The 27137-nt window shown below is 48.0% G+C and overlaps 1 protein-coding gene across 2 annotated transcripts in view; it reads right to left on the reverse strand.

Annotated features, from left to right (window-relative positions):
* Positions 1–9177: 9177 nt before the first annotated feature.
* Positions 9178–27137, reverse strand: part of KCNN1 (potassium calcium-activated channel subfamily N member 1) — a 78520-nt gene continuing 60560 nt past the window's right edge. For both annotated transcript variants that reach the window (XM_053372500.1, XM_053372501.1), the window contains exons 5-9: positions 22721–22862; positions 21477–21587; positions 20430–20557; positions 12541–12610; positions 9178–11117 (exon numbers count right to left, since the gene is read on the reverse strand). In XM_053372500.1, coding sequence (XP_053228475.1) covers positions 10845–11117; positions 12541–12610; positions 20430–20557; positions 21477–21587; positions 22721–22862 — 724 coding nt within the window. In that variant the 3' untranslated portion in view covers positions 9178–10844. The remainder of the gene's footprint in view (positions 11118–12540; positions 12611–20429; positions 20558–21476; positions 21588–22720; positions 22863–27137) is intronic.

The following is a 27137-nucleotide window of genomic DNA, read 5'->3' on the forward strand; positions in this document are numbered from 1 at the left end:
AGCAACAGAAGGAATTAGAGATTATTGTATGGTGGTTATGATATAAGAGACAGAAAACTGTGTGCGGCAAGGGAGAACAGGAGGGGATTTTTTGAAAAAAAAATTAATAAAATATAATAACAAAATGAATTCTGATGATGCCTCCTGCTTGTGAAGATGCAGAATACAGGTGTGTTGAGAGTAGAACCCAGTTCATTGTACAAAAGTGAAATTCACCTGTGATGCCCCGCCCACTTCCCCCTCAGGCCACACCCACTCTGGAATGTGCCCCGCCCCCAGGCTTCCCATGTGACTCGCCTCTCAGCTTTCCCCACTGGTCAGAGTTAAAGGACGCATCCCGGCAAGGCGGGTGTAAGAGGCCAGGCGAAAAGGCTCTGAGGGCCACATTCTGACCCCCAATCCTTGCCTGAGGTTCCCCATCTTTCAGTCTAGAACAGTGTTTCCCAAATTGGGCGATACCACCCTGTGGTAGTGTGTGTGCTGGAACGATCCAGAGGGTCGATGGTCTCCTCGGGTGCAATTCGCGGGCGTTGAATAGAAATAATGGGGCGGTGGAAGCATAAAGAAGAGAAGAGAATTTTGAAAAACCATTCGTACATGTTGCATCTGTTGGTGTAACGTAGAGTTAAAGTCGCAGTAATTACCTTCCAAAATAAGCTGATAGCTGCACAGCAGGTTCATAATCCTTCTCTTTAGGATTATTTTTAAGGTTATTCATAACGTTCATTTTAAAATGATCCTTTGCTTTCCTAATTTTTTGCATGTAATGTGAATGTTATCAGGGTTGATTTTTAATTTCAAGCTTCTTTTTTAAAAATATTTTTTATTGATTTTCCAATTAAAAACGTCCAATTAATATATCCAATCATAATACAGCCATACCTCGGGCTGAATGTGCTTCAGGTTGAGCGCTTTCGGGTTGCGCTCCACGGCAACCCGGAATTAACGGAGCATGTTACTTCTGGGTTTCGCCGTTCGCGCACGTGCAGACGCTAAAAATGACATCACACGCATGCGTGGAAGCGCCAAAATGTGACCCGCGGATGCGCAGGTGCGCCGTCGTGTCTTACGTTCCATTCAGGATGCGAACGGAACGGATCCCGTTTGCATCCCAAGGTACCACTGTAGTCCAATTAAAATAAAAAACTAAAATAAAAAAGACCAAATTATAGTCCAAATTATAATTATTAATTTTTTGGGGCTCCGCACACTCTGGATCTCTGAAGCATATCTCCACATCTCAATCCTGCCTCTCCTCATAATTTCAAGCTTCAAGGTCTTTCTTTACTATGTTTCAGGACGTAGGTAGAAATATAGATGCGTAAAAGAACACAAATTTGCCACTGCATCTTTCTGCTTGTTCTCGTAAAGAAGGTAGATTTTGGGGGGGAGTTGCGCTGAGTAATATTTTTTTTTCTGAAAAGGAGGCAGTTAGCCAAATAACTTTGGGAACCTAGAGGAAAAGGCTGTTCTGATATGGTTAGACCACAAGATGGCAGAAAAGAGAAAGGCTGGTGGCTTTTCAAGCCTTTCCAAGATACCATCCTCGATTGAGACCTGCAGACCTGGAGGATTAAATTCTACAGCATCCTTTCCCTGGTCTCCCCTCTCTGTGAGTTTGGAGGAATTCTCACTATTACCACAATAGGCCACAAGGGTGGGGAGAATGTCTGGAGAGACCTCTAAGGTCCCGTTCATCAAAATGGCCACTAATTTGGCTTAACCATGTCTGGAAGTAGAGCAAAGTAATACACATTACCATCTGTATAGCAGCCTGCATCAGGCTGGTGCCCTTCAGGTGTGGTTGGGTTTAGGAATGGTGAAGTCTGGAATAATAGACTCCTAGAAGTTGGAAGGACCCCAAGGATCATCTGATCATAGAATTTTATAGAGTCAGAAGGGACCATGAGGGTCCCAAAACTGAGAAGATCTATAATTGAGAAGATCCATTGGGGCTCACCAAATTTTGGGCTAGCATAGGGTGCTATAGGGACGCGAGTGGCGCTGTGGGTTAAACCACAGAGCTTAGGACTTGCCGATCAGAAGGTCGGCGGTTCGAATCCCCGTGACGGGGTGAGCTCCCGTTGCTCGGTCCCAGCTCCTGCCAACCTAGCAGTTCGAAAGCACGTCAAAGTGCAAGTAGATAAATACCGTATTTTTCGCCCCATAGGATGCACTTTTCCCCCTCCAAAAATGAAGGGGAAATGTGTGTGCATCCTATGGGGCGAATGCAGGCTTTCGCTGAAGCCTGGAGAGCGAGCGGGGTCGGTGTGCACCAACCCCTCTCACTCTCCAGGCTTCGCGCAGATCTCCGCGAGCCATGTTCAGGGAAGTTTTTAACATGTGATATTTTACTGTATTTTTGGTTTTTATGGAAGCCGCCCAGAGTGGCTGGGGAGGCCCAGCCAGATGGGCGGGGTATAAATAATAAATTATTATTATTATTATTATTATTATTATTATTATTATTATTGGAGCCCACGTCGGGCTTCCGTGGCTTGCGGAGAGTTGCCTGCATGCCGAAGGCTGGGTGCTCTGAGCTCAGCGCGCCCAGACATCGCACAGCTCTCCGCAAGGCGCGGGAGCCCGGCGCTGGGCTCCCATGGCTTGCGGAGAGTTGCCTGCATGCCGAAGGCTGGGCGCTCTGAGCTCAGCGCGCCCAGGCTTCACGCAAGTCTCCACAAGACGCGGGAGCCCGGCGCTGGGCTCCTGCGGCTTGCAGAGAGTTGCCTGTTCTGGGGGCTGGGGTTGGGGGAAGCCCGGGCCTGGGGGGGAAATAAATTTATTTCCCTTTATTTCCCCCCCAAAAAACTAGGTGCGCCTTATGGGACGGTGCGTCCTATAGGGTGAAAAATACAGTAGGTACTGCTCCGGCGGGAAGGTAAACGACGTCTCCGTGCGCTGCTCTGCTTCTCCAGAAGTGGCTTAGTCATGCTGGCCACATGACCTGGAAGCTGTACACCGGCTCCCTCAGCCAATAAAGCGAGATGAGTGCCATAACCCCAGAGTCGTCCGCAACTGGACCTAACGGTCAGGGGTCCCTTTACCTTTACCTAGGTGCTATATTTTGAAAAATTGGCGAAGTCCACCCTTGCTCTGAGTTTTGCTGAAACTCTCCTTAACTAAAAGCGAGACTGGGGAACGCTCCATGAGCAAACAAGAGAAATGAATGGAAAGTTTGCAGCCTAAATAAATGACCAACCCTTTTATCCATTTATCTTTCAAACGTTTTATTTAATTGTCTGCCTAATACAAAAGTATCCATATCCCCACAGCTGAGCCCTTAAAAAGGCGTCCCCCAAAATTGCATACATGAAATATAAAAGACAGAAACAACCCCACCCCCAACACACACACAATGACAATGACGATGAAAGTGCTTCGTCACACATATTCTCTTGTTCTAATCATTACACTGGTCCTGCAAGGTAGCCTGGTGCTATCACTCCCATAATATGCTCAGGGGAAACAGAGGCTGAGAGAACGTGGCTTGCCAATGTGGCTCCTTTCCAGGTGCTGTAGATCATGGCTCGCATCAGGCGCCAGGGATGATGGGAATTGTAGTTCAACACCTCTGGAAAAGGTAGCAGATGAGACAGCCACCCTAAGCCCCATTGACCTGAATGTTCACCCCACCAAATTCAGTAGGACACGCTTCTTGAGTCGGCATGGCTAAGATTCAGTCATGAGGCTTTTCTGATCTCTGCCTCATCTAGGGATGCTCCCTTGACATTTGCCTCAGATTTTGGAGTCCCAGATGATCTGGCCTCGTTTCCAAAGTGGAACAAGCCTGGAACGTCCCTTCTTTGCTATTTCCAGAGTTTCTCCGTGTGCCTTGCTTGCAACCACGTCTGGTTCTTTCCTGCCTGGTTCATCCCTCCCTTCTCCACGCACACTGATCGTGAAACACTACAATAAAGCAATCCTGATGCAATTGTGTGCTGCTCCTTTTTTGGGGGGGCTGATTCTCCTCTTACTGACACGCAGGTGCAGTCTGAGCACACTAGAAAACCGCTGCACCGAAAACCATCTCAGTGCAACGGCACTCGCGACTCCTCTGCAATGTCTCATGGAAGGGGTGCAAATAAACTGGGGTGAGCTTAAAGATGCACTGGTCCCAGTTCCGAATTGCGGAGGAGCTGAATGCATAGCAGAGCAGGGACAAAACAGGGGCCACTCAGGCAACTGATTCTTTTTTTTTTTTTTTGCCACCATGCTACACCCAGCTTTCAAAACAACTGTTTTGCAACACCGTTTGCAGGAAAGAATAAAAATGTGAAGGAAAATCTCCTTGACGTATCTAAGAATAGCCCTATGAACTAAACCACAGTGTTAAATGCTAAATACTGGAGAAGTCTGGATGGGGTGTCATTTCATATGGTTTATTATTTTGTGGTTTTATGTTGTGGTTTTATGTTGTAACTGCACTGAGACCTGCAGGTATAGGGCAGTATACAAATTTAATAATAATAATAATAATAATAATAATAACAATAATAATCAGTGCTTTTTTTCTTAAAAAATGTTTAGGGGTACTCTCATTTTCCTACTCATATTGAAATACTGCCCCTCAATGAGGCCAAACGCAGATTCACAAAATGTTTAGGGGTATGCCTACCCCTATGTACCCCCCAGAAAAAAAGCACTGAGAAGGAGGAGGAGGAGGAGGAGGAGGAGAAGAAGAAGAAGAAGAAGAAGAAGAAGAAGAAGAAGAAGAAGAAGAAGAAGAAGAAGAAGAAGAAGAAGAAGAAGAAGAAGAAGTTGAAGTTGGTAGCCCTTAATACCAAAACAGCTTTCCACGGTCTCTCTTTCTCTCTCTCTCCATAGCTGTCAACTTTTCCCTTTTCTTGCGAGGAATCCTATTCGGAATAAGGGAATTTCCCTTTAAAAAAGGGAAACGTTGGCAGCTATGCTCTCTCGCATGCAAGCAAGCAAGCAAGCAGGCAGGCAGGCAGGCAGGCAGGCAAGCATACAGGTCTAAACAGAGCTCTTCTTCTAAGGATCATATCAAAATTCTTCCCAGTTCATTTTAGAGGACCCTGGGCAATTATGACTAAATTTTTTTGGGAACATCAGTTTATCCACAGAGCTGGCGAACTCCGAGATGCCAAACGAGTGCAGGGATCGCCAATATGGCATCTTCCCAAAATGGTTCGGCTACAGCTCCCATCAAATGGCTTTAAAAGTGGATTAGACAGAGGAGGCAGAGACATCACCTTGCCAACAAAGGTCTGTATAGTTCAAGCCATGGTTTTCCCAGTCGTGATGTATAGAAGTGAGAGCTGGACCATAAAGAAGGCTAATCGCCGAAGAATGGATGCTTTTGAATTATGGTGCCGGAGGAGACTCTTGAGAGTCCCATGGACTGCAAGCAGATCAAACCTCTCCATTCTGAAGGAAATCAGCCCTGAGTGCTCACTGGAAGGCCAGATCCTGAAGCTGAGGCTCCAAGACTTTGGCCACCTCATGAGAAGAGAAGACTCCCTGGAAAAGACCCTGATGTTGGGAAAGATGGAGGGCACAAGGAGAAGGGGATGACAGAGGATGAGATGGCTGGACCGTGTTCTCGAAGCTACAAACATGAGTCTGACCAAACTGCGGGAGGCAGTGGAAGACAGGAGTGCCTGGCGTGCTCTGGTCCAGGGGGTCACGAAGAGGTGGACACGACTAAATGGCTAAACAACAACAGACAGAGGAGGGGGAGGAGAGGCCCAAAGAAGGCTCCTGGCCATGACAGCTGTGCTCTGCAGTGCTTCTGAAGACCACTCACTCTGCACCTCACGAGGAGAGAGCTGCTCCTGTGCTCAGATCGTGCTTGACAGTTTCCTACAGGCTTCTGACTGGCCACTCTGAGAAGAGGATGCTAGACTAGTTTAAAGCGGTGGTCCCCTAGAAACCTGGGGCCTTTATGTTAGGTACCATTGGACCACAACTTCCAAGGGCATTGTTTAATTTGTTTATGTATGCCACCGCAGCGGCAAGAATAGTCCATGCACAAAATTGGAAAGAACAGGAAGCCCAATGGAAGAAGAATGGCTTATGAAGACGACAGGATATGCTGAGATGGTTAGACGAACTCTGAGAATTAAAGAACAGAACGAAGAAAACATTTATTGAAGAACGGCAATGTTTTGTGGAATATTTGGAAAAAACATCACGGTTATGTTAAAGCGTATGCTTGATGGTTGGGTGGGAGGTCAACGGAGATGAGATATGTATTCTGACGGTTGTGTAAAAGAATTTGTAAAATTTGAAAAGTTAATTTAAAATGTTTTTTTCCCCAAAATAGATGGGCCCTGATCCAACAGGCTCTTCTCATGTTCTTATGGACTGCATGACTCTGGACAAAAGTTGTGCACCTTCAGCCTTGACGAAAAGCTGTGGATCATGCAGGGCTTCTGTTCTCAATGGTGTTCTTGTGCAATAGGGACCTTGGAAACTGGCTTATTCTTTCGATGCCCTTGTTGCATCCAGCTCCAGCACGGACTGCACTGTCTGAGTGGCTACAGTTTCAGACAAGAGCGTCTCTCAGCCCTAGTGGTGTTCAAGCTCCTTGCACAGGTGGGCTTCGCTGTGCCTCTGTGGCAGTTGCTCCTAATGGACGTCACCTGCTTGTTGCCGCGTTCTCCCTCTCGTTTCATTATTAGCCTGGTGCAGGGCCTTCTTGGTAGTGGCGCCCTCCCTGTGGAACGCCCTCCCTTCAGATGCCAAGGAGATAAAAGAGCTACACAACTTTTAGAAGACGTCTGAAGGCATCTCTGTATTGGGAGGTTTCTAATGCTTGGTGTTTTTAGATTGTGCTGCAAGCCGCCCAGAGTGGCTGGGGAAACCCAGCCAGATGGGCGGGGTATAATAATAATAATAATAATAATAATAATAATAACCACAACAACAACCATCACTGGTTATATTAATGGTTGTTCATTGCACACCTTTGCCCCCTTTTCCACCAGTGGCAAAATTGCTCTGGAGATCAATGGTGGGTGAGAGAAGGTGGGTTGGTGATGTTACAGGTACTAGCCATGATGTGCTGAGCTCTGCCCGCTCTTCAAATGAACTCAGGAAGCTGTTAGAGCACAGGTCCATCTAGCTCAGGATTGTCTCTCCCACTCCTACTACCAGGTATTGAGCCTGAAAACTTCTGCCATGCCAAACGGGTGATTTGCCACTGAGCTACGAACCTTTCCCTGATGGGAGAAGCCTATAAGGCTGAATCGTTCTTTTCTAGCACTCGCACTGGGGCAGAAAATGGTCCATGTGGTTTAGGTTGGCAAAAGCTCTTTCCAAGGATACTTAAAAACATGGAAATCTCCAGTCTTCCTTTCCAAGTGGGTCACTGTGTTAGCCCATGACAAAGAATAAAAGGGGCTGCTGCAACTATGATGTCTAGAATAAAAGGCGAGAGGTGTGTGTGTGTAGGGGAGCCCTGAACCTTGGTGTCACAAGGGGCACAACTGAAATTTGAGACCCCAAGTCTGCCACTACTCCCTGTTTATAAGTAGTCTACCACTGATGCTGGAATGAGTTGAGGACAACAGGAAGGGAGGGCTACTGCCTGCATTTGCCCTGAGGCCACTTTGGAGGACAGGATTCTAGAAGCCAAGCCTGATGAGGAACGGTTGAAGGATATGGGTATGTTTACCCTGGAAAAGAGAAGACTGAGAGCCATCTTCAAATATCTTCAAGGCTGTCACATGGAAGAGGGAACAAGCTTGATTCTCCTGCTCCAGAGGGTAGCACTCGAACCCATGGCTTCAAGAGATTCTGACTAAACATCTGGAAGAACTTTCTGACAGTCAGAGCTGTTTGACAGTGGACTGGACTCCCTTGTGGACTCTCCTTATTTGAAGGTTTTTAATCAGATGTTGGATGGCCATCTGTCATGGATGCTTTGGCTGAGATTCCTGCATTGCCGGGGGGCTGGATTAGATGACCTTCGTGGTCCCTTCCAACTCTACCATTCTGTGATTCTATGATTCCAGAGCAAATGGTCTGATCCTGCAGGACTCGTCTTTCCAAAAAGGGGAGTGCACAATATCACAGAGCAGGAAAAGTCTTGCAATGGTTGCCAGCCGTGACAGCTGAGTAGAGCCTCTTTATCCAGAAAGGGTCTACCTTGGGATAAAAGGGGAGGTTTATCACCTTTGTGAACCTCCCCAGATCCCACCGGTGGGACATGAGAAGACTGATGTGCGTGTGCCTTGCCCCACACCAGAAAGTCTTGTCGTATGTTCTCCAGGTAGCTCAGCAGCAGACTCTTAATCTCAGGGTTGTGGGTTCGAGACCCATGTTGGGCCGGTTTCCTGCATTGCAGGGGGTTGGAATAGATGACCCTCGTGGTCCATTCCAACTCTACATTTCCCCTATGATTCTATGTTCTTAAAGCTATCCTTAAAAACCAAACCCAATTTGAAATCAAGAGAACCTTTAATAGAAAAACAAAACAAAACAAAACTTCGATCATCCTCCGTGCTTTCCTAATTCTTATAAAATAGGTTGGGTTGCAATCCTCCTCCCCCCCACCACCAAATTTCAGCCTCTCCCCACCCTCCCCGCAAAACACACACACACACTCACAATCGATCGATCGATTCAAGAGCTAGAAAGAAGCACAGTGTTTTAAGAGATCAAACCGGAAGTCTTCGAAACAAAAGCAGGAGGAATGTGTTTGTGTGCGTATGAGAGGAAACAGGGCGGTTAGATTACAAAAGAGGAGGAGAACACATGTTTGGAAGACCCCAGAAACGTTTTGTGCGTCCACTGAGTCACAAAGGCAGGACACCAAAGCCCCACACCCACCGATTTCTGCCCAATGACCTTGTATTGGAGACAGGAGACATGACTTCGCCCAGTTGAGATGGGCTGATTTCCAATGTAACATCGCTTCAACTGCCCATGTGCAAAGGGCTGCTGTCACCCCCCTTTAAATTACATTTGGAATTGCATCAGCAAGAGCTCCCTTTGGTGTGTTGGTGCCACGGATTTTATAGGATCTTACAGGAGACAGTGAGCTTGCTTGGGTGAGTAAGGAGAGGCCTGTAGCCTTATTATTTGATTTTACAGGTTTTTCGAACCCAGAAGCCATTTGCTCTATTATTGGGGGAAAGTGGAATGTTCTGTCTCTTTCTGACATTAGATTCCCCCCCCCCCTTTTCAGTATCACCTTACTTTTTAAAAAAATAATAATTAAGTAATAATAAAAGAACCCTTTAAAAGCTGTTAACAAACCTGCTATTGTGCGGATGTGGGGATCAGGTTAGGAATTGTGTGCCACTATTGATGTTACAGGCACTAGCCAATAGGTGCCTGGTGGGACATCTCAGTGGCGTAGTGGCAGTTGCCAGTGCCCGGGTCACACTGAGCCGCCTGCCTGCCCATGCAGTGGGGAGCCCAGCCAGATGACACAGCCCATGGCAGGCACAGAGGAGTGCTGGGCCAGGCCACACTGCCTGCATGGGGGTGCCTCGTTTGTGCCCCCTCAAAAATTGTGCGCCTGGGGCAAATGCACCTCCATGCTGCACCCCTGGGTTGGCTCCAACTATCTAGACCTCTTGAAGCGAATGGGCTTGCTCATTGCTCATTAATTTCAGTGAGTTTACTCTGAGCTGGATTAACATTAGATACAGCCCACAATATTTATTTCTTTATAACAGGGGGTGGAGAACCTCTGGTCCAGGGGATGGATGTGGCCCTCCAAGCCTCTCCATTTGGCCCCTGGAACTCTCCCCTCATTGACCCTCGTTCTGCACCTTGCTTGAGTGTTTTTGTCTGCCCAGGATACATCCTTTAATTTTGATGATGCCCCTTGCATGTCTGGATGTAGTGTGCGTAGAAACCAGCAAATTGCATAAAAGTAAACTTTGCATCAATTGCTCTATCCACTCACTCCTCCCCTGGCCTCACCCAACAGTGGCATGTGGCCCCCGGAAGCCCTACCAGCAGCAAATGGGGCCCTTGGGATGAGGTCTCTGCTCCTGCTTTAAAACAGGTCTTATTCTTTCTTCCAGGAAACAGAACGGGATTTGGAAGGAGAGCAAAAAAAAAAGCACACATGTGCCACTGGTCCCAACTGCCTCAGACCCCCTTGCACTTATGTATGGCTCCAAAACATGTTAAATCCATATATAGTTTTATGAGAAATGGGCATTTGCCTGCATTTCTCTCCAGTTTGGGAAGAGAAAAGGCAAACGAGCGAGTGGAGTGGGAGACTGTCGCCTAAGAGGTCCCTATTTGGAATCACAGGACGATAGAACCGTACTGTTGGAAGGGAACCAAAGGCCCATCTAGTCTCACCCCTTGCCAGGCTGAATGTTGAGACCGTGGAACAAGATGGCTCCCGTGGAGGGCATGGCTAAGGACCAAACGGCTGACGTTGGTAGGGAGAAAAGTGATTCTTTTTTTAAAAAGGGGATTGTTGTGAATTTGAGCAATTTCTACATGGGATTCCCCTCCCACCCAGTGCTATTTTTCAAGAAAAAGAGGTGCCAGCACTCACCATGAACGCCTCCCTTTGTTTTCTTAGAATGGCAATGGCGTCCGCCTGAGAGGTGCCGGAACTGAGTTCCAGCGAATTCCGGCTGAGGAAAAGAAAGCCCTGCTCCCACCCTCTCCTCATACAAACAAACAAAAGAAACATCCCCAGCTTTGCATAATGTTACATTGGAACCGGGTTCGGAATCCGTTTTCTGTGCCCGACGAGTCTTCCGCGGCACGGGCCCATCTCAGCGGACTTGGGGAGGTCTGTGTACAGGGCTTTCCAGAAAAAAGCTCAGAGGGGAATCGGCCACACAATGGCCATATATGAGTCCATGGGTGCCCCCGGTGTGCGAGCCCGCCCCCCCGAATCACCCGCTGTCCGAGGATGTGTGAGGGGCAGTGGAGGGAGACTTCCGCCGGCGGGTGGGAGTCCAGCAGGAGCGTTCGGAGCTGTTGGAGGTGCCGCAGGTGCGGGGCAGGGCCCGCTGCTGCTGGCGTATGGCTTGGCTGACGAGGCTGGGGAGCGCATGCAGAGTCAGGCCCAGCATGTCGATCTTTCCCTCCAGGGCGCTGATGCGCTTCTCAAGGTCCTCGTTGCGCTCCTGCAGCTCGGACACCATGTCGTACATGACGTTCTGCGTCTGGCGGGAAGGGAGAGGAAAGGGGGAAAGGGTTGGTGGTCGCTGCACCGGAAGAGAGCAGGATGGCTCCAAAACCTCATCCTTACCAGCACCCCGGTCCTGCTTGTTTATAGTAATAATTTATTATTATTTATACCCCACCCATCTGAATGGGTTGCTCTAGCCACTTATTTCTCTGACATCCTGGGAGACCAGGGGGGAGGGGAGCTGGTCGCAGCCGTAGGGGGAGACCACCAGGACTCTTCATCCACCTGAATCATCTCTGCCTCTTGGCCTCCCTCCTCTCCAGCCTCTGCTTCTTCTTCTGATTCTGGCCCTCTCTCTGCCACACTCTCCCCGCTCACTAAGCCCTGTTACCTCTTCTGCCCCCTGGCTATGAGCCTTCTTATCCTGAGGGTTTCCTAGGGTGTTCCAAAGCTGGTGCCTCTCATCCAGCCCATCCCCTTCCTTCCTTCCTTCCTTCCTTCCTTCCTTCCTTCCTTCCTTCCTTCCTTCGTACCTCTGTCCTTCCTCTGTCCATTTTGGGAACCACTGATCCAGCTCAATATTTCCACTGACAGGTAACAGCTCTCCAGGGTTTCAAGCAGGGGGACATTCCCAGACCCTTCCGATATCAGGGATTAAACCTGGGACCTTTTCCCTGTAGAACAGATGCTGCAACTTCCCCTTATAAGTAAAGCAAGAGCCTAGTCTTCATGGTTCTGAATAAAGGGCTGGCTCCCTTTGATAAGGAGGACGCGGGTGGCGCTGTGGGTTAAACCACAGAGCCTAGGACTTTCCGATCAGAAGGTCGGCGGTTCGAATCCCCGCAATGACGGGGTGAGCTCCCGTCGCTCGGTCCCTGCTCCTGCCAACCTAGCAGTTCGAAAGCACCAAGTGCAAGTAGATAAATAGGTACCACTCCGGCGGGAAGGTAAACAGCGTTTCCGTGCGCTGCTCTGATTCGCCAGAAGCGGCTTAGTCCTGCTGGCCACATGACCCGGAAGCTGTACGCCGGCTCCCTTGGCCAATAAAGCGAGATGAGCACCACAACCCCAGTGTCGGTCACGACTGGACCTAGTGGTCAGGGATCACTTTACCTTTGATAAGAATTGCATTGAACAGTAGTAGGCAACCTAAGGCCCGTGAGCCACAAGCAGCCCACAGGGGTCGTTTAACTGGCCCATGAGCCACCCCCGAACTGAGCCGCCAGCTTGGTGAGTCCCCACGTGCTGCGCTAAACCGGCGCATTGTGGCATGAGGACTCGCTTCCGCAGTGCCAGAAAGCGCATCTGCGCATGTGCAGATGCCAAAAATTGTGTCTGCGCAGACGGAATAAACCTTGCCAACCACTGGCATTGAGCCCCTTCCCCAATCCAAGGTGACTACTTCAAGCAGAGACCCAAAAATTGCTTGATGTTTCCGTCACCCAGGCGTGGCTCACCTTTGACAAATCCACCAGGGTGTTTGCCTGGTCGTTGAGCTTCCTCTGTTCCATTTTCACGCTCCTCAATCTGGAAAGCAAAAACGATAGCGGGAATTAAAGATGTGGGGAGGCGGGCAGGAGGTTGGGGTTGCACGAAGCAGCGGTCTGCAGGTGGAACAGACAGGAGATGAGAGAAAGAGATCCCACCATCACCGTAGACAGACATGCACACAATTCCAGATCCAACCTTGCTGGATCCAAACACACACACACCCAGGCATGCAGGGAGCCAATGACACGAGGCCATTGGCTTGGGTGGAGACAGCTTAGAGAAGAGCCCTCTCTCAGCATGGAGTGACCCTCCACCTCTAGGTTTTTGGGGGACTGGAGAAGACCTTCCTGTCTCAGCTGAGCCTCGGAGGTCAGCTACTCAGCTTTTGAGAACTCCTGTTGGGTTTTCACCCCACTAGAAAATTTAGAGGCCCCTTACCACTTTTAGGGACTTTTAAATATTAGTTTGATTCAACCTGAGAGCTGTCTTCTTGGCTCGCATATTGGTTTTGGGGCACGGATCAGGTCATATTTGCATGAAAATGCAAACTGGATGGATGTCTCTTCTAAAGGGCATCAGGGCAGGGAAGGTGCTGCAACCAGATCTCCTCCCTGCTTGTCTCCCAGAACCAGCAGAGGCATGAAAAGGGTGGAGAAGAGGTTGACTGATGACAGGAGCAGTCTCTGATTGCTTGGAGGGAAAGCCCTGGAGAGGAGGGGGTGGGGACTTTCAGTTTCAGCAACTGAATTTTATGGAGGACGACCACCGGAAATGAGATGCTCTCCTCATCAGGCCTGGAACTCAGCCAAGTCTGTAGAGATGGTGTTTTTGCTAATAACGAGTTAACTCCACCTTTGAACTGTGTGATTACTGACTGGCACACTCCTGTGGCAGCCCGAAGGATGGATTCAATGGATTTTTCCCAGCCTGGCTTATCAGGAAATTGGGAAAGCAATGGTGGGGCGGGAGAGAGAATCATCTCACATTCCCTGAGTTATTTGAAGATGCTCACACTATGTTTACAGCCCTTAAACGACTCAGGTCCCAAATATCTGAGAGACTGAGGACTCTCATGTGTTAAGAACATAAGAAGAGACCAACCAGATGCCCATTATGGGAGACTCTCAACCAGGACTCAAACACAGAACCAACTCGCCCTTCCCTTGGGTTTCTAGCAACTAGCATTACTGTCTAGACAGTGCATAGCCATTGTTGCTAATGGAAAACACAGCACAGGTGGCCCTCTTGCCTGCAGAAGTCTTTTTTTTTTTTGGTGGGGTGGCAGTTTGGGGAGAAAGATTGCCTTCTCTGTGGCGGCCCCTGCACTGCGTATCTCCCTCCCCACAGAGATCTACAAGGCACCTTCATTGCGCAGCTTTTGTCACATGTGGAAAATGTGCTGCATTATCTCGACACACCTGTTGCGGTTTTGATTGTGCTTTTTTAAATGTTGAGTTTACATGGTTGTGGCCTGCGGAAGTGAGGGCTATAATAATCATAATAGCAATAGCTAAAGGTGAAGCACCCCTGGGTGGTTAAGTCCAGTCCAATTCGACTAGGGGGTTCGGCGCTCATCTCCGCTTTCAGGCCAAGGGAACCGGTGTTTGCCCACAAACAGCTTTTCCAGGTCATGTGGCAAGCAGGATTAAACCGCTTCCGGCACAACAGGACACCATGACAAGCGCCAGGGCACACGGAAATGCCGTTTACCTTCAGAATAATAATAATAATAATTCAGATGGGATCTGCCAGGCTGTGATGGGCAGAGCAATGATGACATTGGAGGGAGCAGTTTAATAATAATAATGTTATTATTTATACCCTGCCAAGCTGGCTGGGTTCCCCCAGCTGCTCTGGGCTGCTGACAGCACTTATGGAAACATAGTAAAACGTCAAACATTGAAAACTTCCCGATACAGGCAGGAGGGTCTATGTGGGTGCTGTGAGATGGAGACATAATGACACTCCCACTTATGGATGGGTCCAGAAAGCCCTCGCGTTGCTTGGCCTCTAAATCAGAGCAACGTCGCGAGACAACAGGCAAGATGGAAACAGCTTGTGCTGAGAGATAGATGGGAGGGAAGAGAAACACGGCATTTGCAAGTTGGCAGTGGACTGGCATGCTACGAACCCCCAAATTTCTGACTCTCTCTCTCTCTCTTTTCTCTCTCTCTCTCTCTCTCGCTGTCCACATTTCGAAATGGAGAGAAATTTGGGTTAGCCGAGGGCTGGCCGGGGTGAAGCGCGGCTGGGATGTGCACCTTTGCGTGCGTAACTTGGGCATGCGTGTGTGTCTGAATGGGGCCGGCGTTGTGGCCTCCCGGAGGGGTGGAGACAAAGACGGGCAAACCATGCATTCAAACAAAAGTTCTGGCGGAACAGTAACTTACTTCTGGGCTCTGCAAGGGCGGGGCAGGGTGGAGGAGGGGGGGGGAACAGAGACAAAACAACAGCACAGGTTTAAATAAACATGAGAGATAGGAAGGGGGGGTCACACCGCCAGACAGACACTGCCTCCTCTGCTCCCCAGAACCCACAGATTCCCACCCCGGAGTGGTCAAATTGTGGGTTGAAGTTGTGAGAATAGCCGAAAACCCAGCACACACTAACCGGGGGGGGGGGGGCACTGCCAGCGACTCCCTCTTATGCACAGGAATATAGGAATTCGTCTTATACAGAGCCAGACCCGCTTCCCCACTCCATCTAGTTCAATACTGCCTGCACTGACTGGCAGCCAGAGATTTCCATCTCTCCATGGCGATGCCATGAAGACCCTCCAAGTGTCCCTATTTCCTTTTCCTTTTTTAAAAATGCTTTTTTTAAATCAAGTTTTCATTTCAAATACACCAACACCAACAAAATACACAAATATTTCAAATCTTTTTACATCTGCCTTACTTTACGCTCCGTACAGCAGTTGACTTCCCTTCCGCAGGTTTTCTTATTCCAATCACTAATCCACAGTTCCTTAATGATAACTAAACCATGACATAAGATTTATTTCAGTCCTGCTAACGTCTTCAAATTTCTACAGTTCTCACTTATATAGACCGTAAATTTACTCCATTCTTTTTGGTACTTTGTTTCCTCCTGACTACGAATCCTATGGGTCGGTTTTGCTAATTCCGCGTATTCGACCAACTTTGTCTGCCACTCCTTCACAGTTGGTATCTCCTGCGTTTTCCATTTTTGGGCTATCGAAACTCTGGCAGCTGTCGTAGCATAAATACCGTATTTTTTGCTCTATAAGACTTTTTTCCTCCTAAAAAGTAAGGGGAAATGTGTGTGCGTCTTATGGAGCGAATGCAGGCTGCGCAGCTATCCCAGAACCCAGAACAGTGAGAGGGATTGCTGCTTTCACTGTGCAGCGATCCCTCTTGCTGTTCTGGCTTCTGAGATTCAGAATTTTTTTGTCTTGTTTTCCTCCTCCAAAAACTAGGTGCGTCTTGTGGTCTGGTGCGTCTTATAGAGCAAAAAATACGGTATATAATCTTTGGTCCATCTTCTTAATATCTTCTCCTATCAAACCTAGCAATAGTTCTTCAGGCTTTTTTGGGAATGTATATTTAAGCATCCAAGTGTCCCTATTTTCCAGGGACAGTCCTGGGTTTACAAAAGCCGTCCTGGTTTCTGATCTGACCCTGGAATGTCCCGCTTTCCCTTAGGACGTCCCTGTTTTCATCGGGGAAATGTTGGAAGGCATGCGATTGAACTTGCATCCTACTGTATGGAAGACTACTGAGCTGGGGGACCAAGTAAGATTCAGGTCCTTTGTTCACAAAGGAAGTTGCCTTCCAGTGAGCTAAACCACCAATCCGTCTAGGTCAGTATCACCGGCACTGGTTGGCTGAGCTGGGAAAAGCGTTAAACTCTTGAGAGCGCCACCAATTCCGGCTCTGTCAGTTTGGTTACACCTCTCTCTCTCTCTCTCCCTCAGCCACCCACCCTTGCCCCGACATTACTTGTTATGTACTGAAGTTCTCACCCTGGGCCAGCAGGGGGATACTGTAGATAGTTATGCAAATAAGGGATCGAAAGTGACATTCAGTGATTGGATAGTTTTAGAAAGTTGTTACAGTAACGTTGTACTGGAGCTCTATATAAGCAGGCTGGCTGAACACTTCAGTTCAGTTCTGTCCTGGCCTGTGAATAAACAAGAGCTGTTTGAAGAATCGCTGTGTCGTCTGATATGTTCACCCACAACTTAACATTACTGATAACACACTGCATGTAAAACACAGTAAACGAAAGCCAGGGACCCACAATCTTGTCGCCTCAAGGTTATTTTGACGGCACAACTCTGCAAGTTCACACACTCTGGTTCGCTGGCAAACCATCTCATCGTAGATCGCCTTCGACGCAAGGGGAAGCGAGGGAACCTTGACGTGCAATTGTGCGTGCCACCACACCAACACATCTCCCTCTTCTTCCCATGTTGCATCGATGCACACAAGCAGATGGTTAACACGGATATGGGAGGGGGATTTGAAAAACACAAATGGTTTGAAACACATGAAAGTCTGTGTGGCGAAGGCGGCAGCTGTCCTTGACCGAAAATCTGGCAAAGGTGCTGTCCAGGATCTTGGAAGGTAAACAGAAGCTGCTCTTCTAGACTTGGGTTGGGTTAGGAAATCTAGATATGGGGCATGTGTTTTTTTTATCAGACTCGCTGACCATGATGCAGAAGAAGCTTGCAATTTCTTGCATGTATCTATATCCTTGTCTAATGTCACACAACCAGCGGCAATATTGCCTTACCCCAGATACAGCTACTTTCCCAAACCAAGTCTCCTATGTATATTTTGCTCTGAGAGGCTATGTTTGGTCAGAATCAAGTAGATACTTCCAAAGTTAACACCAAACATCAGACACTCCAAGTCCCCCTATTTTCCAGGGACAGTCCCAAATTTACAGAAGCCGCCCTGGTTTCTGATTTGATCCTGGAATGCCCCGTTTTCCCTTAAAGGTAAAGAAACCCCAGCCCATACGGGCCAGTCGTGTCCGACTCTAGGGTTGTGCGCCCATATCACTTAAGAGGCCGGGGGCCAGCGCTGTCCGGAGACACTTCCGGGTCACGTGGCCAGCGTGACGAAGCTGCTCTGGCGAGCCAGCACCAGCGCAGCACACGGAAACGCCATTTACCTTCCCGCTATAAAGCGGTACCTATTTATCTACTTGCAATTGGGGGTGCTTTCGAACTGCTAGGTGGGCAGGAGCTGGGACCGAAGGATGGGAGCTCACCCCGCCGCGGGGATTCGAACCGCCGACCATACGATCAGCAAGTCCTAGGCGCTGAGGTTTTACCCACAGCACCACCCACGTCCCTTAGGACGTCCCTATTTTCACGGGAGAAATATCGGAGCATGTGAAATGCATTGCTTCTGGTAAATGAGCCATCGTATTCACTAGAGGGCCGTGAAAATTTGTGTCCTGGACTTTTTAGACTCGTCTTCCCATGTACTATGGGAACCAAAGGGACACATTGCTTACCAGATGTGATTTTATTTTTAAACTCTCCCACCCCGCTATTAGTGGTTTGTGCAAAGCGCTGTTCTGCTTTTTGTATGGTAGAGGTAGAAGGCTTTAAGGGTGCATTTGTGGAAGCAAGTGGGTGAGGTCCCCCCCACAAAAGTATGGCAACCGTTGCTCTACATTGTTATATTCGGATGTGTGGGATGTGAAACACAGAGCAGCCAAATACAACATTCCTAGAGTGAACCTAAAAGGAGATGTCTGGACCAGCCAGTCGGAACTTCCTGTTTCCTCCTGGGCTGGGACAGACTTCCTCTGCATGTGACCAGAGGTGGGTGTGACCTCACCGGTGCAGGTAACAAAACAGCACAGGGGAGGCAGCCATCTCTCTAACTCCATTCCTTGAAGAAGCAACATCTTCTTAGCCTGAGATGCTCTCTTGGCATCTTGGCTTACAGCCAAGAGAGGACAAAGGAACTATCTCCTTATGGGATAGATTCCAGGTGTATATATTTTGTAACTTAAGTCTGTCTTCTGGGATCCATCTGTGAACAGAATGTGTGTGAGTAAACTCTTTTATACTTTTATACAAGACTGTGTCATGTCTGTTTTATGAGGGAATAAAGGGGAATTACAAGGAAACTTATTTTAGAGACTTATACAAGCCTGGCAAAGACGTTATCCGCTGTACAAATTTTAAAGGGGGAATGTTACTCTGCTAAATGATAGAACTTGTTAACACAAGTTGGGAAGGAAATAATTAAGCAATATATCCTCTCCTGCCTCCCTGAACATTCCCACAGAATGAACCTAACCTTTCCCATAACAGTTATGGTTTCTTGAGTCTTCTCCAAGGGAGCAACGGCAATACCTGGATGTGGACAAGGCCAGTATGTGGCTCCAAATCAAAGCAGTGCAGACTGTGGGATGTAACGTCACAGAAAGCAGTCAAATACAACACTTCCTGTATGCCCAGAGTGGACACACAGGGGGATGTTGCTCCAGCCAGGAGGACTTCCTGTGACCTGGTCTGGAGCTTCCTCCCCCTGCGTGTGACCAGGTAGATGGGCGTGGCTCTAGGAGACCCCATAAAAGGGCTGGTCACGCAGCCATCTTCCTTCTCTTGCTTCTCTTGATGATGTTCTCTTGATGTCTTTTTGTTTTCTGCTGGCTCTCAGCCAGCAGCACATATGGGATAAACTCTCTTCTGCAGCTAAAAGCTAAAGCCTGCCTTCAGGATCATACAGTGAACTGAATGTAAGTAAACTTCTTATCATTACTTTTAAAAGAACTGTTGTGGTCCTTATTGTTGTAAGAGGGAATAAAGGGGAATTTACCAGGATTGAACCCAGTCTGGACAAGCCAGATTGGACTGCTTAAAGAGATCCAAACAAATCTACCAACTAGCTTCTTGCAATATACTGGGGAAAATGGACTCTGCTACTGACTCACTAGCGTGAGTGAGGAAGGATAATATTTAATCAATATATCCTCTCCTACTAGCCACAACATTCCCACACAGACCTCTGATATGTGGGATGTGAAACACAAGAGCAGTCAAGTACAACATTCCTAGAGTGAACATGTTTACACCTGGGGAGGAATGTTTGTCCAGCCAGCAGGTCAACTTCCTGTTTCCTTCTGGGCTGGGACAGACTTCCTCTGCATGTGACTAGAGGTGGGCGTGGCCTCACCTGTGCAGGTAACAACAAAAGCACAGGGCAGGGCAGCCATCTCTCTCTCTTTGACTACATGCATCAAAGAAGTAACATCTGCTTAGCCAAAGATGCTCTCTTGGCCTCCAGCCAAGAAAGGACAAAGGGACTGTCTCTTTATGGGATAGTTTCCAGGTGTCTGTTACTTTTCTAAGCTAAGTCTGCCTTCTGGGATCCGATTGTGAACAGAATGTGAGTAAACTCTTTTTATACTTTCATAGAAGACTGTGTCGTGTCTTATCTTTTATGAGGGAATAAGGGGAAAATACCAGAACAGTTATTATAGAGGCTTTAGCGAGCCTGAGCAAACGCATCCGCTGCGAGTTTAAAAAGGGGAATGTTACTCTGCTAAATTGTGAACTTGTTAACACAAGTTGGAAAGGCTATAATCAGACAATATATCCTCTCCTGCATCCCTGAACATTCCCACACGATATGGGTAGGTTTTGTATAACAACCCAATGCCACCCCCAGCTAGCAGCAGATTTTTGCAACGATTGAACGGTGGATTGTAATTAGTGGAGCGGATTCTCCTCCTTTCAGGCAGGGACCCCCAAATCAGGGAGAGACCTGGACAACAAAACAGGGGGATGGAGGGTGGGTGGGTGGGAGCAGGAAGCAGCAGGCACTGGGGGGGGGGTTGAAGCAGGTAAACATGTTTGACTTACTGATGGATGGCTTGGAGGAACTTACGCTGGTGTTTCCGTACTTTGGCATGGTCAATCTTCCTCACCAGCTTGGTGTGCTTGTAGATCAGCCACGTTTCCCTGAGTACGTTGGCGGCAGAATTCTTCACCTGGGGGGTTGGGGAGGGAAAGAGGTTAAGGGGGAAAGAAAAGGAGATGGGCATCAGACAGGCAGGAGAAGTCTGAGGTGGTGAGCGGCGCTCTTCCAAAAAACAGGCTCTCTGGAGTTCGTGACGACACAGTCTCTTACCAATCCTACCTTGCTCCCATTGCGATAGCTCTCAATTATCACCAACCAATCCAAGTTTGACCCCGTGAAGGATTGTTTGTGAAGATGCTAAGTTGCACCCGTGTCTTAAGAAAGCTAACTATTCGGAGTTAATTAAGAACTCGGTCTCTTTGTGTGGCAGCATCTACACTTTGGAATTCCCTGCCTTTTGATATCCTAGTTCCCTTATTGGCATCTGCTAAAGAGATTTTTGCCATCCAGATATTTAGAAAGGTGGTGCGAGTTTTAATCTGTTTTTAATTTATTTTTAACTTTAAATCATTGCTATTAATTTTCCTTATTGGATCATTTTATTGTGATACACACACACACACACACACACACACCTCACACTGCTTTGAGGGCTTTTAAACAAACAATTAAGAGGTGCATGCATATTATGAAATAAATAAATATTACTGTTTTCACAGAGTCAAGTCTTGATTCTCTGAATGGCCGCTACAAGGAATTACCTTTGGAACCACAATCCGGTGCATTTTATAAAACTGCGGTAGAGGAGATTGTTCCTTACATTATCCTCTAAGTAAAGATCTTCTGTGTAGAGACCCATTGAAATTCATGGTCCTCAGGTTCTCATGCCCATTGAATTCAATGGGTCTACTCTGAGTATGGCCAGCGTTGGAGATGACCCACGTTATTCATGTCCATGACCTTTGATGGATTTACTCTTGAGCAGAACAAGGGTTGACCCACACTCTGCCTATGTTGAGGATCGGGGCCAAGGGTGCTGCACCTCTTACCCGCTTTGATAGCTGTGTATCCATCATGAAGTTGTGGACGTGCTTTTCCGCTTTGGTCAGTTCGAGCTTTCGGGCGACCACGGCAACCACGAGAGCTGTACAGCCCGCACCCTGCAAGACAAGGAAGAGGGTGGGTTAGAATAGGGAAAGCCAAACCAGTTGGATGCCTGCCTGCTAAAGGAGGCGGGAGAAGTAAGCCATATCCAAGGACACTGCAGTGTGCTCCATATTTTCATTTAAATTAGTAACATGCCATCCAATTACCAAAATCTCTAAGGGGTGGACTTATATATATATATTTAAAATAATTTTTTATTAGTTTTTCAACATATCATTTTCAACAGTAATTAAACATACTTTCATATCTTATATCGTATTTTTTTTACTTCCATCAATCACATCTGAAAATTTTCCAATCTATTCACTAAATACACATTTCTTACTTCCACAATTACATTTAGATCATAACTAATATCTCTATTCTTCCTCTACTTTGCAATGCTTCATACATTTCTCCTTACAAAACGTCTTGTAGTCCTGCTAGCGTAATTTGTTGATTACAGCTGCTCTTCAAATAATTCGTATGTTTCTTCCAATCTTCTGTAAATCTTATACAGTGGTACCACGGGTTAAGAACTTCGTTAACTCAGGTTAAGAAATTTGTTCCGGAGGTCCGTACTTAACCTGAAACTGTTCTTAACCTGAAGCACCACTTTAGCTAATGGGGCCTCCTGCTGCCACCACTGCTGCGTGATTTCTGTTCTCATCCTGAAGCAAAGTTCTTAACCCGAGGTACTATTTCTGGGTTAGCGTCTGTAACCCAGTCATCTCTAATGACAGGTCAGTGTCAATCCAGCCTCGGTTTGCAACTGCTTGAGAAAAACCCTGGAGAGGAGTCAGGTGGCTGTGGGAAGGTGGGGACCTTCATTACTTGCAACTGCCTCATTGGGGCAAGACCTACTGGGAAGAGTTGCTTGGGTCACCAAGCCTGCGCTGTTTTGAATAAAGAGTTAACTTCACAGGCACCATGTTGTTGTTGTTGTTGTTTTAAATCACTGACCTACACCTTAAATTAAAGCTAGGCAGTCTCTGAAAGGCATGGCATGAAAGGAAAGAGGTACAGGGAGGGAAGAGGAAAAAAGAAGACTTACAAGCTGAAAGGCAGAACATACAGGGAAGGAAGAACAGGGAAATGTAAGAAACAAAGGGTAATCTGTGCACCTGCAGGAAAGATGGTACCTTACCATAATCCCAGTGAGCAGGCAGACTCCTTTCCCGCAGTAAGTGTGTGGGACCATGTCCCCGTAGCCGATGGAGAGGAAGGTTATGGAGATCAGCCACATGGCCCCCAGGAAATTGCTGGTCACGTCTTGCTTGTCATGGTATCTGGGCCGAAAGAGAGTAAAAGGAGAGGGGGGGAAAAGTCTCCATCAAAACCTTCTTGGCTTCTTCCCCTTCCGCCCTAGGCCTGCCCCACACATAACCGGAGTGGGTGAGGGTGGGGCTATAGCAGGACACACACCCCCACGTGCCCAATCTCTGCCCACTGCAGGCTGCCACAGAGGATGGAAGAGTTTTGCATCGGACTGGGTGTATTTCAGTTGTAAATTGTCGCCTTAAATGTGGATCCAAAATGCATCAGAACTTGTTGATTTTGGTTTCTCATTTTAAATTCAGTTCTCCTCATCTGCCCAGCGAAATATGTATATCCTCGTGAAAACTGGGCAGCATTTCTGGTGCAAATTTCTCCTAATATACAAATGTTTGCATTGGGTTTGACTAACAAACACATTTTCTTGCAAAGCAACATTTTTTAATATGATAGGGCGTCAGGTTGTTTTCACCAGTGCATGCACCACAAAGCGCACACTGCCCTAATTTTTTTTGCACACAATATTCAGTCGGCCAACTGCATTGCAAAATTCAGATAAGGGCAATTCCTGCCCTCCCTGTTTGAAGGATAGCTGTTATTTCACAATGCATATTTGCTCCAGGACTGTGAATGAAGCATTGATCGTAGCCAACAGTGGTTTGGAAATTCAGTTTTGCAGACCCGGGGAACCCCTTTCCTGCCCATATTTTGCATTGATTCTAAATATGGCTTCTCATTCCATCCCTGTGGCAGCCTCGGAGCACTGGCAGCACCATTCAAAGTGTCCATTCCTGCATTCTCAAAGCTGTGGTTGCAAGATTGCTCTCTGGGTTTCCAAGCAGAGAACTCCATTGTATGAACACCCGCTAACTTTTTTTTTTTTTTTTTTGCAGCTCAAAGACTGAAGGGTTTTGTTTGTTTCATAAAAAAAAAACAAGTCAAGATTCCTCTTTGGGTACAACATGGCTTTCCCCCCAATCAGTATGTTTACCGTATTTTTCGCTCTATAACACGCACCCGACCATAACACGCACGTTGTTTTTAGAGGAGGAAAATCCGTAGACATGCCACTCGTAGGCATTCCCTCCATAACACGCACAGACATTTCCCCTTACTTTCTAGGAGGAAAAAAGTGAGTGTTATGGTGCAAAAAATACGGTAATTCTTTTACTTCCATTCTCTTTGAAGCTGGATCCTATGCAAGTTTACTCGAAAGAAAGTCCTACTGTTCCTTCTCCTCCTCAAAATACTGTTTCCCTAAGCCTTTTCCATCTGTGTCTTCATACGCAAGGGAATATTGTGTGGCGAGTTCCTGCCTCCCCCCCCCGAGGAAATAAAGACACAGGACACAAGAATTCAGGTTAATGGGTCAAATTAGGCCACAACTTTACTGATTACAGGAATTGAGTGGTATTGTCTTAGGCATTGGTCCTAACTACTAACTGGCTAGAGGCCAGAAGGGTTAATCACCAGTGGGAGGAGTCCTGCTGAGGCACGTCAACTAGGACCTCCCCCAGGTGTCACCGCATGGGGGTGTGCCATGGGCCCACACCTCCTTAGGCTTAGGACAAGGCCACGCCCCCCAGAATCCTGTACCCTTGCTTGGGGGAAGGTTATAGCGCTCCTTCCCCCCCTTCATTTGCATAACAATAGGACAGTACTCCCACCAATGCCTAACCACCAATACCGAAGAGTTGTGATGGTTTGCTACGAGGTAGGCGAAAACCAAATGGCCGGAGCCAATCCGTCATTCGGGAAAATTCCTACCAGGCCCCTTGACGGCGACCAACCGGAGTTCATAGCAATGGCAGAGAACCTAGCCTAAAAAGAGGGTGGGATGGGCGGGAAAACCGGGTCAGCTGCAGCGGGAGAAAAGAGGAGGAGCCTCGGCTGTAGCCGGTTTAAATAGCCGAGGCCCCACCCCCGGAGCCAGCTGATTGGCTGGCCCGGGGTATGATGTGGCTGGGGATTCCCTTAGGTATTGCGGTGGCTGGAGCCAGCCTCCGCGAATGTGGGGAAGGGCGTGACGCCCGCAACCCCACCTCCTTGTTTATCGCGGAAGTGGCTTTCCATAAGAAGGGTCTCGGCTAGGAATAATATTAATAATAATAATGCTGTATTGTTTTTAACACTTGATTGGAAGCCGCCCAGAGTGGCTGAGGAAACTCAGCCAGATGGGCGAGGTATAAATAATAAATTATTTTTTTTATATATTTTTTTTATTATTATTATTAGGCCAGTGGCCCAACAGCATCCTGTTCTCACAGTGGCCAACCAGATTCCCCAATGAGAAGTCTGCAAACAGGATCCTAGCACCAGATCTGTCTCCCTTCCTGCAGTTTCTGTCTCCCTTCCTGCAGAGCATAGCGGTCCTGGCTAGTAGCCCTCGATAGCCCCCCCCTCCATGAATCTGTCCAATCCTCTTTTAAAGCCATCCAAGTTTGATGGCCGTCACCGCCTCCTGTAGCAGGGAGTTCCACAGGTTAACTGCACTGCGTGAATAAGTTCTCCATCGTTCCTGTCCTGGATGTCCCAACATTCAGCTCCATCGCGTCCCCCACAAGGTCAAGTGATCTTTACAGATGTCATTGTATATATCTCATCACAATCAAGCCAGGATTGCTGGTGGGCTTGTGAGCTCTGAGGAACATTCTCCCCATCTTTAGCGGAAATGCCTTCGGGTCTCATTATTCTGGTCCCCTAAAATACCAAGAGGGTGGCGCTGTGGTTAAACCACAGAGCCTAGGACTTGCCGATCTGAAGGTCGGCGGTTCGAATCCCCGCGATGGGGTGAGCTCCCATTGCTCGGTCCCAGCTCCTGCCAACCTAGCAGTTCGAAAGCACATCAAAGTGTTGTTGTTGTTGTTGTTTAGTCGTTTAGTCGTGTCCGACTCTTCGTGACCCCATGGACCAGAGCACGCCAGGCACCTCTGTCCTCCACTACCTCCCGCAGTTTGGTCAGACTCATGTTTGTGGCTTCGAGAACACTATCCAACCATCTCATCCTCTGTCGCCCCCTTCTCCTTGTGCCCTCCATCTTTCCCAGCATCAGTGTCTTCTCCAGGGAGTCTTCTCTTCTCATGAGGTGGCCAAAGTACTGGAGCCTCAGCTTCACGATCTGTCCTTCCAGTGAGCACTCAGGGCTGATTTCATTAAGAATGGATGCGTTTGATCTTCTTGCAGTCCATGGGACTCTCAAGAGTCTTCTCCAGCACCATAATTCAAAAGCATCAATTCTTCGGCGATCAGCCTTCTTTATGGTCCAGCTCTCACTTCCATACATCACTACTGGGAAAACCATGGCTTTAACTATACGGACCTTTGTTGGCAAGGTGACGTCTCTACTTCTCAAGATGCTGTCTAGGCCTGTCATTGCCCTTCTCCCAAGAAGCAGGCGTCTTTTAATTTCGTGGCTGCTGTCACATCAAAGTGCAAGTAGATAAATAGGTCCAGTCATGGCCGACTCTGGGGTTGCGGCGCTCATCTCGCTTTACTGGCCAAGGGAGCCTGCGTACAGCTTCTGGGTCATGTGGCCAGCAGGACTAAGCCGCTTCTGGCGAACCAGAGCAGCGCACGGAAACGCCGTTTACCTTCCCACTGGAGCGGTACCTATTTATCTACTTGCACTTTGATGTGCTTTTGAACTGCTAGGTTGGCAGGAGCTGGGGCCGAGCAACAGGAGCTCACCCCAACGGGATTTGAATCACCGACCTTCTGATCAGCAAGTCCTAGGCTCTGTGGTTTAACCCACAGCGCCACCCGTGTCCCGCCACCCGCGTTTTTCGCCTACCTCGTAGCAAATCGTCACAACTTTTCGGGTATTGGCGGTTAGGCATTGGAATATGTTTGTGTATTGGAGGGCAGGGTGTGGCCATCGCCTACCCCTCCACTTTTTGGGTATTCTGTTAAAGGAATCCGGTGGTCGTGGATCCTGTCTGATGCCCTTGTTGGTGGCTAGGACCATGGCACGACCCCCAGTGACATCAGGGGGAGCTTACAGTTGTATTTGCATTACCAGGCTCCTCCTACTGGTGGTTAACCCTTGTTAGACTCATCCCTCCCTGAGGGGGTGGAGTCACGCTCCGTTGTTTTATCCAATGCCTAAGCCAATACCGGGACACGGGTGGCGCTGTGGGTTAAACCACAGAGCCTAGGACTTGCCAATCTGAAGGTCGGCGGTTCGAATCCCCGCAATGACGGGGTGAGCTTCCGTTGCTCGGTCCCTGCTCCTGCCAACCTAGCAGTTCGAAAGCACGTCAAAGTGCAAGTAAATAAATAGGTACCACTCC

Source organism: Podarcis raffonei, chromosome 18, assembly GCF_027172205.1.
Source record: "Podarcis raffonei isolate rPodRaf1 chromosome 18, rPodRaf1.pri, whole genome shotgun sequence".
Lineage (NCBI taxonomy): Eukaryota > Metazoa > Chordata > Lepidosauria > Squamata > Lacertidae > Podarcis > Podarcis raffonei.